General features: G+C 38.0%; 1 protein-coding gene across 1 annotated transcript; it reads right to left on the reverse strand.

The window, feature by feature from the left end:
• Window positions 1-4429: 4429 nt before the first annotated feature.
• On the reverse strand, window positions 4430-4702 carry LOC308338269 (dynein light chain 1, cytoplasmic-like; the record flags this gene model as incomplete). Its single annotated transcript, XM_080796309.1, has 1 exon — window positions 4430-4702. The coding sequence occupies one exon, from the start codon at window positions 4700-4702 to the stop codon at window positions 4430-4432; it is 273 nt and encodes a 90-aa protein (XP_080652435.1).
• Between the last annotated feature and the right edge of the window lie 12059 nt (window positions 4703-16761).

Here is a 16761-nt window from a genome sequence, read left to right on the forward strand (position 1 = left end):
AAATGGAGGAATTAGACAGTTTTTACAAGTGACACTGAAAATATTTAAAAAGGGAGGGATTGTCATGATATTCTGAATACCCAAACACATTTGTTGCATGATTTCATTTTGGAAATATAAAGATATTGTGACTTATTTGCGTTTGAAATGCTTATGCACACATATATTATGGATAATTTTTCTCGTTCTCTTCCTCTTCCTTCTCTATTCCCTCCTCCTTTTCTGCTTAATGTAAAATTTAGGAATAAGCAAAAATTAGGATATATAAAAATTGTCCATGTCGTCTTCAGAAAAATATTTTCATAAATATTCCAGGATTTTTGTTACTGTTGTTATATATTATGTTTTCTTTGTTTTTAAAAAGATTTCTTTCTTCTTCTTCTTTTTTTTTTTTTTTAAGATTTCATTTATTTATTTGAGAGAGAATGAGTGAGAGAGAGCATGAGAGAGGAGATCAGAAGGAGAAGCAGACTCCCCAAGGAGCTGGGAGTGGGATGTGGGACTCGATTCTGGAAGTCCGGGATCATGACCTGAGCCGAAGGCAGTCGCTCAACCAACTGAGCCACCCAGGCGCCCTTCTTTTTTTTTTTTTTTACAACAGTTTTAGGTTCACAGCAAAATTAAAAGGGAGGTGCACAGAGTTCCTATATTATTACCTGCCATACACATGCACAATCTCTTCCATTAGCAACATGTTCCAACAAAGTGGTGCATTTGTTATAATTGATGAAACTTATTCCAGGCTTTTTCACATAACATTTTTTGTTGTACCTTCAGATTTGGCAATTAGAAAGTCACTGTGATCATGTCTACTACACAGACATTTCGGAAGAAGGGTGAGGACAGAGTCTGTTGGAACTGAGAAGAGCTCTGGGCACACAAAGGCATACAACCCAAGAGCAGAAAACTATTTGAAAAAGTTTAGTAAGAAAAGATAGAGATATAAAGATAGAATTATTTGTAGAGAAGCGTTCTTGAAGGCAAAATTCATACCCATTTCTGGCCTCTGCAATTCTTGGCTCATTAAATGTTGAATTGGTTTAAATTCATTTCATAAGACTTAAATGTCTTTCAAAGACTTAAGTTAGCTAAAAGCAGACATTTGCAATTTTCTTTATATCCTCCCAGAATATCTACCATGTTTTTTTTTTTTTTTTAATGAGTGCTTTTATTTTTCATTGAATTTTTTTTCAATATAATTGCAGATTCACTTGAAGTTTAAGAAATAATGCAGAGATCCCACATGCACTTTACGGAGTTCCCCACAATGATAACATTAGCAGAACGATAGTATCAGATTACAAGCAGGATATTGACTGACATGTAATTTGCTGGTCTTATTCAGATTTCCTCAGTTAATTACTTGTACTCATTTGTGCATGTGTATGTGTTCTATACAACTTTGTCATCTATTTATGTTTGGGTGTCCGTAACCACAGTTGAAATACTAAACCATCACCATGAAGATCCCTCATGTTACATTTATAGCAAAGCCACTTCCGTCCCACCACCCCCCTGCCCTATGCCCGTATTTCCATATATCTGAAAACCACTAGTCTGTTTCCATTTCTGAAATTTTGTCATTTCAAAAGTGTTATATAAATTGAATCATATGGTAGTAAACTTTTTGGATTGATGTTTCTCCCCCAGCAAAATTCACCAGAGATTTTCTAAATTGTTGTGTTGTGTTCATTCTTTTTATTGCTGAGTAGCATTCCATGGCATTGGATGTATCATGGTTTACTGATTACCTGTAAAAGGACATCTGGGCTGATTCCAGTTTTGGACCATTATGAATAAACTGCTACGGATGTAGGGGTTATTGGGTAAACATAATTTTTTATTTCTCTGGAATTTTTTATTTCTCTGGAATAAATGCCGAAGACTGCCATCACTGGGTTATGTGCAATAACCCATCACTGGGTTATTGCATTTTTAGTCTTGTAAGAAACTGCCAAACTTCTTTTCAGAGTGGCTGTACAATTTTACATTTCCACCAGCAATGTGTGAGTGCTCCAACTTCTTCATGTTCTCACCAGCAGCTGGTGTTGTCAACATTTCCTATTTTTGCCATTCTGATAGGTATGTAGTGATACTGCTTTGCAGTCTTGATTTGCATTTCCTTGATGACTAGGGATGTTGGATATCTTTTCTTTTGTATATCCTTTTCAGTGTTCGTGAGTTTTGCCATTTTCTAACTGGACTTTTAAAAAATGTTGTTTTTGAGAGTTCTTTATATATTCAGGATACTAGTCCTTTGTCAAACATGTAGTTTGCAAATATTTCCTCCAAAGATGGAGCTTGTCTTTTCATCCTCTTCGTAAGGTCTTTTGCATAGCAAAACTTTTTAATTTTGATGAAGTCAAATTTATCATTTTTTCTCTAACGGGCTGTGCTTTTTGTGTTAAGTTTAAGGACTTTTTGCTTCATCTTAAATCTTGACAATTCTCTTCTTTTCCCCTAAGAACTGAATAGTTTCACATTTTGTGTTTTGTCCTCAATCTACTCTGACAAAGAGGTTCATATTGTTTGCTTTAGATGTCCAATTGCTCCAACATCACTTATTGAAAGGCTGTCCTTTCTCCATTAAATTGCTTTGAATTGATGTCAAAAATTAGGTGAGCATATTTGTGTGGGTCTGGATTCTGGATTCTCTCTTTTGTTCCATTGATGTATGTATCTGCTCCTCCACCAATACCACAATGTCCTGAAAACCATGGCTATACAATATGCCTTAATTTGGGGGGACAGTTATTCCTAATACTTCATATTTTTTTTTGTCAAGATCATTTTAGCTATTTGCAATTCCTTAATGACATATGATGTTGACATCTTTTCAAGTGTTTGTTTTACATCCATATATCTTTTTTGGAGAGGTGTTTGTTAAGGTCTTTGGCCCATTTTTTATTTTATTTATTTAAGATTTCTTTATTTATTTTAGAGACCGAGTCCACACAAGCAAGGGGAGGGGCAAAGAGAGAGGGAGAGAGTCTCAAGCAGGCTCCAACTCCTCACTGAGTGTCGAGCCCAATGCAGGGCTCGAACTCACCACTCTGAGATCATGACCTGAGATGAAATCAAGAGTTGATTTCATAACTGACTGAGCCACCCAGGTGCCCCTGGCCCATTTTTTAATTGGTTGTTGGTATCCTATATTGTTGAGTTTTAAGAGCTCTTCACATATTTTGGATATTTCATCAAGTGCATCTTTTGCAAATGTTTTTTCCCATTCTGTGGTTTTTCTTCTCATTTTCTTGATCTCTCTTTCACAGAGCAGAAATGTTTATTTTGATGAAATCCAGCTCATCAAGTGTTAGAATCAGTTTGTCATATCCACAAAATAACTGGCTGAGATTTTGATTGAGATTGCTCTAAATCTACAGATCAAGTTGTAAAGAACTGACATTTTAATAAATATTAGGTCTTCTGTACATGCATATGGAATATCTCTCCATTTATTTAGTTCTTTGATTTTAATCACAGAGTTTCATAGTTTTCCTTATATAGAGTTTATACATATTTTGTTAGATTTAAACTTAATTATTTGTTTTTGAAGGGGCTAATGTAAATGATAATGTGTTTTTAATTTTAAATGCCACTTGTTCATTTGATGGTATCATAGAAAGCAATTGACTTCTATATATTAACCTTATATTCTACAAGCTTGATACAATCTCTTATTAGTCCCAGGAATTTTTGTTGGTTCTTTTGGGCTTTCTACATAGACAATCATGTCATGTATGAAAAAAAAGGCAATCATACATATTCCTTCATAGTATTTATTTTATTTCCTTTTTTTGCATTTTGCATTAAGAAGGTCTTCCAGTGCAATATTGAAAAAGAGCATTACGAATTCTTGTCTTGTATCTAATCTTAGTGGAAAACTTCAAATTTCTCAACACTAAGTATGATGTTAGCTATGGGGTTCTATATATATTCTTTTTTTCTCCAGTAGATTTATTACTTTTTGGAAGGAATGGATTTTGAGTAGCATAAACATAGGGAGAGAAGTATGGAATAGAAAATAGGGGCGTCTGGGTGGCTCAGTGGGTTAAAGCCTCTGCCTTCGGCTCAGGTCGTGATCCCAGGGTCCTGGGATGGAGACCTGCACTGGGCTCTCTGCTCAGCAGGGAGCCTGCTTCCTCCTCTCTCTCTGCCTGCTTCTCTGCCTACTTGTGATTTCTGTCTGTCAAATAAATAAAATAAGATATTTTAAAAAAATAAAGTAAAATAAATATAAAGGTAAGCTATTTTGCTGTTTTATCATCACAGCAAATTCATACAGAGAACGTCTCATACAAAACAACACAATAAAGGTTCAAAGATCAAGGTGTTCCCTTAGGCAAGATGGAAGATTTCAGTATTTGAAATTTAGACTGCTGTCCTTGGCTTTGGGTGGATCTCTGGGTGGGTGACACAGTTCATGGTTTTAATCAGACTTGAACAGAAGAATGGCCACTTGGCCCAGATAGAAGTAGATAAAGCGTTTGGTTTCAATTGTCACATAACTACCAAAGTTTCTCACCATGATGCAGTCCCAGGTGGGGTTGTATTCCTTGTCAAACTCCTCTTTCATATAGACCACAATGTCCCTCTTTATGTTATATTTCTCCAGTGCCTGAGTTGTACATTCTACCCACTCCTGCTGCATCTCCTCCAACATGCTGGCATTTTTTTTTATCAGGGCCTTTTGGTTGCACATGATTACCATGGAATAGGGGCTAGTCAATAGCAATGGTCTTGAGGGGTGGGAGGGCTGGTGACACTCAGACTCAGCAGGAGCTGTCCTCACTTGGGTCTTTGTTTATATTCTTTAAAAAGTTGAGGAACTCCTCCCTATTCCTAGTTTACAGCAATTTTCATCATGAATGTTTGTTGAATTTTGTCAAATGCTTTACCTGCATCTATTGATATCATCATGTGATTTTTCTTCTTTAGTTGGTTAATGGGATGGACTATAATAGTTGATTTTTTAATGTTGGGGCATCCTTGCATATCTGGGATAAATACCACTTGGTCAGGTGTATAGTTCTTTTTTTTTTTTTTACATTGCTGGGTTCTATTTGCAAATATTTTTTGAGAATATATTTAGCTATGTTCATGAGAAATATGGGTTAATATTTTTCTATTTTTTTGCAATGTCTTTGCTCGGTCTTGGTATTAGGGTAATAGTGACTTCATAGAATAGAGGTAGGAAGTATTTCCTCTGTTTCTATCTTCTGAAAGAGATTGCAAAGAATTTGGTGTAAATTTCTTCTTTAAATGTTTGGTAGAATTCACCAGGGAATGCATCTGGGGCTGGTGCTTTTTGTTTTGGAAGATTAGTAATTCTTTTTTTTTTTTTTAATTTTATTTATTTATTTATTTATTTAAGAAAGTAAGAGTGTGTGAGCAGGGTGAGTGGGATAGGGTGGGGTGGGGAGTCAGAGAGAGAGTGAGACCGAGACAGAGAGAGAGAGAATCTTAAACAGGTTCCATGCTCAACACAGATCCTGAGACAGGGCTCAATCTCACAACCCTGAGATCACAACTGGAGCCAAAACCAGGAGTAGGACGCTTAACTGACTGAGCCACCCAGGCACCCCAGCAAAATTAGTAATTCTTGGTAAGATTAATTTATATTTTTTAAAGATTTTATTTATTTATTTGACAGAGAGAGAGAGAGATCACAAGTAGGCAGAGAGGCAGGCAGAGAGGGGCGGGGGGAAGCAGGCTCCCTGCTAAACAGAGAGCCGGATGTGGAGCTGGAACCCATGACCCTGAGATCATGACCCGAACCAAAGGCAGAGGCTTAACCCACTGAGCCACCCAGGTACCCCTTGGTAAGATTAATTTAATAGATACAAGCCTATTTCTTCTTGTGTGAGTTTTGACAGATTGTGTCTTTCAAAGAATTGATCCATTTCTTCTATGTTACCAAATTTGTGGGCATAGAACTCTTCATAGTATGTCTGTATTATTCTTTTAATTTTCATAGAAGCTGTGGTGATATCTTCTCTTTTGTTCCTGAGATTAGTAATTAGTAGTCTGTTCTTTCTCTTTCTTTCTTTTTTTTCTTAGTTAGCTTGACTAAAGGCTTATCAATTTTATTAATTCTTTTCAAAGAATTGGCTTTTGGTTTCAATGACTTTCTCCATTGATTTCCCGTTTTAAGTTTAATTGATCTCTGCTCCAATTCTTACTGTGTTGTTTTGTTTGTTTGTTTGTTTGTTTTGGACTTAATTTTCTCTTCTATTTCTAGTTTCTAAGGTAGAAACTTAGCTTGTTAGTGTTAGATCTTTTCTCTTTTCTAACATCATGCATTCAGTTCCCTCCAACCACTGCTTTGCTGCATCCTACAAATTTTGTTTTATTTTAATTTAGTTCAAAATACTTTAAAATTTTTTTTGAGATTTCTTCTTTAACTAATGTGTTCTTTAAAAGTGTATTGATGAGGGTTGCCTGGGTGGCTCAGCAGATTAAGCATCTTCCTTCGGCTCAGGTCATGATCCCAGGGTCCTGGGGTCGAGTTCCATATCAGGCTCCTTGCTCATTGGGAAGCCTGCTTCTCCTTCTCCCTCTGTTTGTGTTCTCTCATGCTCTCTTGCTCTCTCTCTCTCTCTCTCTGTCAAATAAATAAAGAAAATCTTTTAAAAAATTAAAATAAAAGAGGTGTATTGATGAGGCACCTGGATGGTCCAGTCATTTAAGCATCCAAATCCTGGTTTCAGTTCAGGTCTGATGTCCAGGTCATGAGATCGAGACCTGTAGCAGGCTTTGCCTTCAGCATGGAGTCTGCTTGAGTTTCCTCTCTCTCTCTCTCCCTCTGCCCCTTCCCCCCCACACAAATAAATAAACAAATCTTTAAAAAATAAAAATAAAAAAAAAAGTGTATTGTTGGCTCAGCTGCCATCATGAGTGATACATTAACTATCCGGACCATGAAGATTATGACCCACTGACTCCTTCAGCAAAAGAAAGGGTCATTGATGTTCTTCACCCAGGAAAGGCAACAGTACCTATGACAGAAATTCAAGGAAAACCTGCCAAAATATACAGGATCACACAAGATGTCATCTTTGTATTTCATTCAGAACCCATTTTGATGGTGACAATGCAACTGATTTTGGTATAATTTATGATTCCTTGGATTATGCAAAGAAAAATGAACCCAAACATAGACTTATAAGACATGGCCTGTATGAGAAGAAAAAGACCTTAAGAAAATAGTGAAAGGAGCATAAGAACAGAATGGAGAAAGAGGGTCTGCAAAAGCCAGCATTGACACTGGCTCTAAGGAAGTTGGAGATTGGACAACAAAAGGAGTAAAGATTCTGCAGTGACTTTATCTGTGGTACTGTGCAGATTTTTCATGAAAGGATTAATAAACATATCTTTTATGTGTCTGGTTTTTTGAAAAAAGGATATTGGGGGCGCCTGGGTGGCTCAGTGGGTTAAGGCCTCCACCTTCAGTGTGGGTCATGATCCCAAGGTCCTGGGATCGAGCCCGCATCAGGCTCTCTGCTCAGCAGGGAGCCTGCTTCCTCCTCTCTCTCTGCCTGCTTCTCTGCCTACTTGTGATCTCCATCTGTCAGATAAATAGATAAAATCTTAAAAATAAAAAAAGTATATTGTTTAATCTTCACGTATTTGGGAATTTTTCAGTTATTTTTCTGTTGCTGGCTTCTAATTTAATTCCACTGTAGTCTGACAGCAGACATTCCATAATTTCTATTCTTTTAAGTTGTGTTTTGTGGCCTAGAATGTGATCTATCCTGGTTAATGTTCCACGTGAGCCTGAGAAGAATGTGGATCCTACTATCTCTCCTGGCCTTTGTGATTTCAGATAAGAAATCTGTTACTTGAATGGTGTTCTCCAATTCATTTCTCTCTGTTTGCTTTCAAGATTTTTCTTTGTCCTTCATTTCTAAAAACTTATGATTTGTGTTGGTGTGCATATCTTTGGATTATGTTTGGAGTTTGTTCACTTGGCTTCTTGGATCTATAGGTTTATATCTTTCACCAAATTTGGGAAGTTTTTAGCCATTACTTCTTCAAATACACTTTTAGTCTCACTCTCTAACCCCTCCCTCAAACTTCTTGATTATACACATGTTGGATCTGTTGTGATTGCCCCACTGATCCTTGAGGGTCTACTCTTTTTTTTCTTTAGTGTATTTTCTCCATATTGTTCAGAGGAGGGGGATTCTACTGATCTGTCCTCAAGTTCACGTACTTTATCTTCTGTCTTCTCCACTCTATGACTGAGCTCATCTAGTGAGTTTTAATTTTTTCAGTTATTATATTTTTTGATTCTGTAATTTGTATTTTATTATTTTAATAGTATTATTTCTTTGCTGAGGTGTTTTGTTTTCCCATTTATCTCAACAAATTTTATTTTATTTTATTTATTTTTTTAAAGATTGTATTTATTTGAGAGAGAAAGCAAAAGACAAAGCATGAGTGGAGGGGAAGCGGCAAAAGGAGGAGAAGCAGACTCCCTGTTTAGCAGGGAGCCCAATGCAGGGCTCCATCCCAGGACCCTGAGATTATGACCTGAGCTGAAGGCAGATGCTTAACCAACTGAGCCACCCAGGTGCCCCAACTCAACAAATTTTAAAATGGATTGTTGAAGTACTCTTATGATGGAAGCTTTAAAATCCTTGGTGGTAGTGTCAGAGAATTCCAACATCTAATTCATCCCCATATTGGAGTCAGCGGATTGTCTTTTCTCATTCAAGGTGTGTGTTTTTGACTCTTGACACAACAAACCATTTTGTGTTCTGGACATTTTGTCTAATACACTAGGAGATATAGGTTCTGCTTATATCTTTTATTTTAGTAGGAAGTTTGTTTCCCTGTTTAGGGTTAGCATTCAGGTCTTGGGTGACTTTTGTGGGCTGTGGTTCTAGGGTGTGCATTTGCAGTGTTCTTTTGTTTGTTTTTGTTTTTGTTTTGTTTTGTTTTGTTTGGCTTCCATAGTCCCTCTGGGGCTTCCTCAGATCTCTGCCTATGAGTATAGAAGGGGTTTCTCAGGCCAGGATTCTGGTGTCTCTCTGTGGAGATCCCCCAACTGGAGTTCTGTGTCTTCTCTGGTGTCCCTGAATATGGAAGACATTTCTTGAGCTTTCAGGATCAGCCTTCTCAGGTTGCTGCTTATTTTGTTGTTGCATTCTGATAGCTGGTTCCAACCACCTGCCTTGGTGCCCTCTGGAGAGTGGGATTGGTCATTTGTTATGGCTGAATCCTTCCTACTGGTTCTACCTGATGACCTTGGTGGCTCCCAATAGGAGAAGGAATATCAGGAGTATTCGATTTGTGGTGCCCAAGGGGTAAAAGAGGCTTCCCAGACTAAGTCCCTTGTGATAAGTGTGTCCCTCTTATTTGTTCCGGCCCTCTGCCTCAGTATATCTCAACAGTGCAGGCTTGTGGGGGCCAATGGAAGAGAGCACTCTGCCTTGCTCTTTGCTTTTTTTTTGTTGATGGGTCTCCTGATTGTTTTGCCCTGCTAGTGGTGTCAGGCTCACTCATGTTGGCAGAGGGTCTCCTATGCAACCCAGGAAAAGGATGAGTTTACCTGGGTGCATTTTGTGGCCAGTTGGGGGTCAGGAAATTCTAGGTCTTGATGACCTTCCTCTGTTAGTTGGGGAAGGATGCAAGACTCCCATCCACCATGTTGTTCCTCCAGTTTTGGCGTTCCAAATCAGCTTGCCTTCTCCTTACTACCATTCAGACTTCTTGCTTATTTTCATTATTATTTCTTGTGTTACTTCTAGGGTTTATAGTTTTGCTTTGGAGGATAAACAGGGTAAAACAGACCTGTGCCACTTGTCAGGTTGGAAGTTCTACCAAAATGTTTTTGCTGAAAACTTAGAAATTGACCTCTGAAAAGATTTCACAAAGCAGTAAGTTAGTTTCTGTGCTTTATCATAACAAATAGTCTGAGAAATGAACATAGAGTAGGGATATGCATTATTTTAATGTGGTTTAGGTTTAGATACATTTATGGCTCATACTGGTTTGCAAAGCAAATCTTAGAATTAAATAGGGAAAAAGTGTTTTTCTCTATAGTGATGATATATAAGGTTTCCCTCTTGATGAACATAAGAAAAAATCAGCTAATTTTCAAAATGAATGTATGTCTGTCCTCTTGAAATAATATATCTAAAAAAACTTACAGAATTTCTACAAGGTTTTAGATACAAAACTAAATTATTAAAATCATATCTACATGGTAAAAATATACAAACCAAGGATGTGATGCTGTATCAGGCTCCCAGCACCTCTCTTGACTGAAATTTACAACTGGAATTAATTGCAGATGACTTTGGCTCTTGACTGTGTAATTTATTCCAGGCTAGAGGTTTCAGAAACAAAGCATCTTCATCTGTCTCTGTCTTCAGCCCTCCCGAGAGGAGCCCATTTATCAGCCTTCTTTATTGATTTTTTTATTTGGAGAAGTGATGCAACACATACTAGATATCCAGATAAATTAGTGATTATTGCCTCCTTTGCACAGTTCTGAATTTTGAAAACCCATATGCATGTATGACATATATAATTCTGTTATAGATGAATACTTTATGATACCTAGCAAGTGTCTCATCACCTAAAACATACAACACACACAGACCTATGTCATCTTACTGGCTTTATTGGTTTAAGAGTGAAAATTATATTGACAGGTTATTTTTGATATTCCTTATGTGATTATTTAGTTAACATTAATTATCATTGTGATACATGATTGTATTTATGCATAAGCTATTTGAATATTTTTCATATTGTCAATTAACATTTTTTCAGGACACTTTTCTATTCATGACCTTGTTTTGTTCTTTTCACAACTCTGCTTTTTAAAGTATCTTCATTTTGCAGATGTGCAAGCTAAAGAGAAGTGTAGAACTTATTTTTATTAAGGTCAAACAGTTAACTTCTAGCAGCCTGGAGACCAGAATATAGATCTTCTGACTCTAGGCTCTTTGCAGTAAACATCAATCCCTCTGTGACTAAAGTCCAAACACAGGATGAAAGAAAACGGAGCAGAATACAAAAGGAGTTATTTCATGCTGCATGCAGAGGTGCTGTTTATAACCAGGAAGCACTGCTAATTGCCAACCTGGTGTTAATTACTGATCTGTGTCTAGTTTATGACTAAACATTATTCAGCCCATGCTAATTAATTCTGAAATGAATCAGATCATTTCATCATTGGCTAAAATTCACACTTGGGCCATACCTCTGTGATCAGTCTCCTAGTTCATACACCCCACATTCAGAGCTAAATGCAGTTAACTAAAAAAAAAATAAAAATAAAAAAAAAAGTGATCCATAGGAATCTAATATCTAAATTGCCAAAAATGCATAAAAGATTATTATATAGAAAATGATGTTAGGCTAGTTAAATGTCAATTAATCCAATTTCCTTTCAGAATCCTGTGCAGAACAGGAGACTAAATTTAGGACCAATTCTTTATATGCTCATATTTAACCAGAGAATCCATCTTCACTTTATATGAACAATATAATTTTCTTTGTTTATTCAATATGCTGCCTTATTCATTTTATTATAAAATTTGTCTACTCGCAAGGTTTTAAAATAATTGAGTCTATTTGTTTCGTTCTCCCTGATATATTAATATTTTCTTTGCATGGTACTTTAGAAAATATATGACCTAGAAAGCCGCCTAATTCTTGTCACAGCTGCAACCTTACTGAGGCAGAAAATTTGGCATTTATATAAAACGAAACCATCTCTAATGCTTTGTCTGCCCTTCTAGAATCCCCTTTGTTTAATCACCATGTTTGGAGCTTATAAAAGGACTGCTTTCAGGAATAAGTAGATAGAAAAGAGGGGATGCTGATGGTGATATAAAAGAAAATTGATTTTGTTCCCCCTCCAGCTCAGGTCTGTGGAGGTTGTCCTGCCTTTCACTGATGGCTGTACAGTTAGTCTCTGGTTTGTGAATTACAATCCTGACTGCTCTCCCCCACTCCTGCACCAGGATTGCCCTATTCCTCGTTTTCATGGTGCTGAGCTTCCCTATCATAGCACATTATTGTTATTATTGTTATTGTTATTGCTTATTATGTCTCTGAACCCTCTGATAGACATACGGACAGTGTCTGCTGCCATTGTGTCACTGGCATCTAGCCCAAGGCTGGCACACAGGGGCCCTTAATAAATGTTTGTTTAAGGAGAGGAGGAACATAGCTTAAAATTTGCACTCCTGGCCACTCTCACTCACACACTGGAGATTTTGCCTCAGTATTCATGTGGATACCACCCTTCAGAACAAGACTCTTGTGTTCCCATTGGTAGTACCAGCACCCACTTCAATGTCTGCAATATATTAACCTTCTGATAAATATTCCTGAAGTAACTGAATCACCAAGTTCTCATCTTGGAAGGGAACCTGTTGTTTGTGGATCAGATCTGGAGACCCTTTGGTGATCACGTCACTAAGAGTTATCTTCTGGGCTGTGTAAGGATAGGGAACAGGCACATCTACCTGTCAAAGACATTTCCCTGATGCATAAGTTAAAGTTTATATCCTGATACAGTTTTCAGCTGGGTATAAACTAGATGCCCTAATAAATTCAATAGTTTGATTCTGATTTTCTAGGTACACTATTTTTTTGAAGCTATCAATGAGGAAAGCAGTCCCAGGTTAATTTCGGAACAGCCTTCATTTTGATTCTGAAACCTGTCCCACAATGAAGAACAGCGGCCCCTTGAGCATGGTGGGTTTTATGTCACCAACCTGGCTTTTTTTTAGTTGTTTTTTCCTCCCTAAATTCAGATCGTCTCACTTGGCATTTAGAAGACTGACTTAGCATCCCCTAAGTAATAAAGATTTAAGTTAATTAAAAAAAAAAAAAAGCCAAACAGAGCAGGTCTCTGAAAAATAGAGCACCTAAGAATGCCAATAAGGAGACATTCATGTTTATATTACTACAGAGCTTTGCAAAATGTTTAATATTCTAATATGTTGGGTTAGCCAGTCACTAATACAACAATAAGCTCCTAGGACAGTGCATCGCAAATAATAGGCTTTTACCAATTTTTTTGTCAAATTAGTGAATAAAGGTTATAAAGTATTCTACTTTATACTGGGAAAAATACTGGGGACATGGAAAACATGGTTGAAAACCAGAGTATGGGAGATACAAAAATAAAAGACAAAAAAACAACAACAAAAAACCCCACGAGGGACTTACTGGTGTATTGACATTCTCAGTGAGGAATAGGAAAGATGAATTTGCATAGTTAGCAAGGGAATTCTGGGTGGGATGAAAGAGTTCCTTCTCAGAGAGAAAAGGAACTTGACCCAACCTCAAGGCAAGTGGAGAATCATTTCAGGTGCAGCCTCAAGGAAGGTAGTGTTAGAGCCATGAGGGGACAAGTTGTGTTACCAGGAAAGGAGCCACAGAGAAGATACCAGCTGGATCTCCTGGTGGGTGACAAGTTATTTAGCAAGTGGTAGTGGGAAGGAAGTTTCCTGAGACTCTGAGAGCGCCTGACATAAGATGGGGTGATCTGGAGATTTTCTTGGTCAGTTCCTGTTGCTATAACAAAATGGTATAGACTGAGAGACTTACTCAGTGAGCATTTGTTTCTCCCAGTTCTGGAGGTTGGTAAGGGTGAGATCTGGCTAATGGTATGCTTGGGTTCTGGTGAGGACCATCTTCCCGGTTTGCAAATGGCCACTACTTAGTGTGTCCTCATATGGTGGGGAAAGAGTAGGCTCTTATCTATTCCTCTTCAGATAGAAATACTAATCCCGTTATGGGGGCTCTGTCTTCATGACCTTATGGAAATCTAATTCTTTCCAAAAATCTAATTCTTTCCAATTCTCTCCAAATACCATCATATGGGGATTAAGACTTCAAAATGATTTTTTGGGGAGATATATTTGTTCTATAGCAGGGATTAAAGGAAGGAATTAATGTACCTCTGGGTGAGTGTTCAGAGACACAAATATTTCTATTGCCTGAATTACATGACCCATACCCGCTGTTGATTTTTCCTGTGGAGATCTTCAGCTGTCAGTACTATATATCAGACGACAAGAGATGTGGTGGTTCTGCATGTGCCCCTCTGACTCTCATGTTCCCTTCAGCTTCAAGTAAGGCCCTGCCTTCATCAACAGAGTTTGGGGCTGGAGAGGAATGACCTTGGGCAGACACCAATTCAGACATAATCCATTAACTGTGTGTCAAGCATTCTTGAGTTTGTAGAGATACGAATGCAAACAAGAGATCTAGTTTGGGTTCTCATGAAGCTTACGTTCTAGAGAGGAGGCAGACAGCATGCAGGTCACTCAATATATTAATAAGATAATGTTGAGCAGTGACACATGCTATGAAGAATTGAATAGGAGAACTTGATAGAGTGATGGGTCAGGGTGTGGAGGGATGTACTTTAGATTAGGGGTAAAGAGTGAATTTGAAGGACGTCATATTGGAACTGAATAATGACAGAAGATGGAGGCATGTGAGGATCTGGAGGCAGAATGTTCTAGGCAGGGATCACAAAGCGTTTTGTGGCATGGTGAGTTAAATGTGTTTGAGATATAGAGAGAGGGCCAAGATGACTGAAGACTATTCTCTCCTCACCATCTGCAAGGGACTGAATGCTTGTGTCCCCACCAAATGCATATGTTGAAGCTCTTACTCCTAGCGTGATGACATTTGAAGATGGGGCCTTTGGGAGATAATTAGGGATAATTTGGAGATAATCTTAGGGAGATAATTAGGTTAGGTCATGGAAGTGGTGCCTCATGATGTGATTAGTGCCCCTAAATGAAGACACACTAAGACTTTGCCTTCTATCCTCCCATCCACCAAGGAAAGGGCCTGGAAGAAGGATGCCACACCTTGAGAAGGAGGCCATCTATGAACCAGGAAGAGGGCCTTCACCAGAGCTATTGGCAGTCACCTTGATTTTGGACTGTCCAGTCTCTAGAACTATGAGGAAGAAATTCCTGTCGTTTTGAGTCACCCTGGTCTCTAGTATTTTGCTATCGATGCCCAACCAAACTAAGACACCATCAGAGTAACCTTGGGCAAATTGGAGCCAAATTAAGCCTTGTTTATCTCTCCTGTAAAATGGCAATGTATCTGGGCCACCACATGAGAATTTAGTGAGAGAATTAAGTGAAATTACAGCATTTCAAATGTTAAGCACCTTACCTTAGACATAGTAAATGCTCAGAAATTCTGTAACTATTAACTATTCTGTAACTATTAACTATTCTGTAGTTATTCCGTAACTACTAACTATTCTATTAAATTCTGTAACTATTAAATATTAATATTTATTCTGCAGGAATAAATATGAACGATGGTAAAGACCACAATTTTTTTGAGGAGTTGTTTTATTTTGGGTTGTACCATCAAAATCATTCTTGCTGGGGAACCACATGGTGAAGGGGGAGATGCCACATGAGCTATGGGATCTTTGGGATATGAACTACAGCTGAAATTTTGCCGATGGGTAAGCAAATCAGGTGCCAAGAATTTCTTTGGAAAAGGAAAAAAATATAAGAATGATTGACTGAAAATGACTGGATTAGAAAATGATCTGAAGAAGGACAGAAGTTGAGAAGAAGTTTATGTGCTTTTCATTGCCTTCCACTGGTTTAGATAGGACACACAATCACACAAAGTGGTAATAGTGTGTTCATTTATTTCTCTTAACCAGTTATTTGAGTTTGCATCTAGTGGAATTAAAACAGAAGCTCTGAGCATTTTCCAAGGAAAAGAAAGCCATCTCGCATAAGGCAAAGGACATCACTTACCAATAGTATTTCTGCATATTTCATAGATTGCCCTTTTATAGTCTGTAAACCCATATATTAAGGGAGAACATCATGACTATCTCTTCCATAACATGCTCTGCTGTGTAGACATTTATTCAAAAAATCTTTCATGAGCTCTACCATGTGCCCAGCATGCTCTGAGAAGCACTCAGTGCTCAGAACATGGTCATTGTCCACAGAACAGTGGCTGCAGAGATGCATCTAGTCAAAGAACAATGAGATGCTATGCCATCCTTGTCCTGGAAAACCCATGGGTGGGCCCTGGCCACTCAAGACAGACACTGAAGACTCTCCTTGCCAGGGAGATGGTGGGCAAGTTATCCAGATGGACTCTCTTGTGGAAAACAAGCGAAAATCCTGGTTGGAATGGGAGGAAAAATCTCATAGCATCGATACCTTAACTGGATGGGAGCTTCCGGCTGAAATTTAAGTGAAGGTAGAGAAGGTAGAAGAAGAATCACACAATAACTCCAACTTTGCTCAACAAGATCACACTGAGATTTGGTTTTCATGAACACATGGGTATGGGGGGCTGGGGCAATGCTCAGGGCCCAGCTAAGGTGATGGGTCTAATAGAAATCCTTTACCCATGAAGCTGGGATCCCAGTAGCCATGTCCTCAATGTGAAGGTGAAACAGAAACAAGAACCACTACATGAATCCGTGGGTAAGTAACCATCTTTTCACTCAGAGTCACAATGACCAGGATTAACAGTATCAGAAATTCCACATCACTTCTTCTGTTCACCAGCAATTTATTTCTGAGCAGATGAATGATCTAGTCTGACAAGGAGAAAGAGAGGGTATTCAAAGAGGATTAAAACTGACATCAAGTCAACATAACAGCATATGTTGGTTTCAGGTTCAGGTTGAGGTATTTTGGCAGCAAAATCTAGTCTTTTTTCTTTTTTGACACGTCTTAAGCGCCCTGTGTGGTCATGTGACAAAGTTCTCTCTAG

This window comes from Martes martes (assembly GCF_963455335.1).
Source record: "Martes martes genome assembly, chromosome: 2".
NCBI classification, from domain to species: Eukaryota; Metazoa; Chordata; class Mammalia; order Carnivora; family Mustelidae; genus Martes; species Martes martes.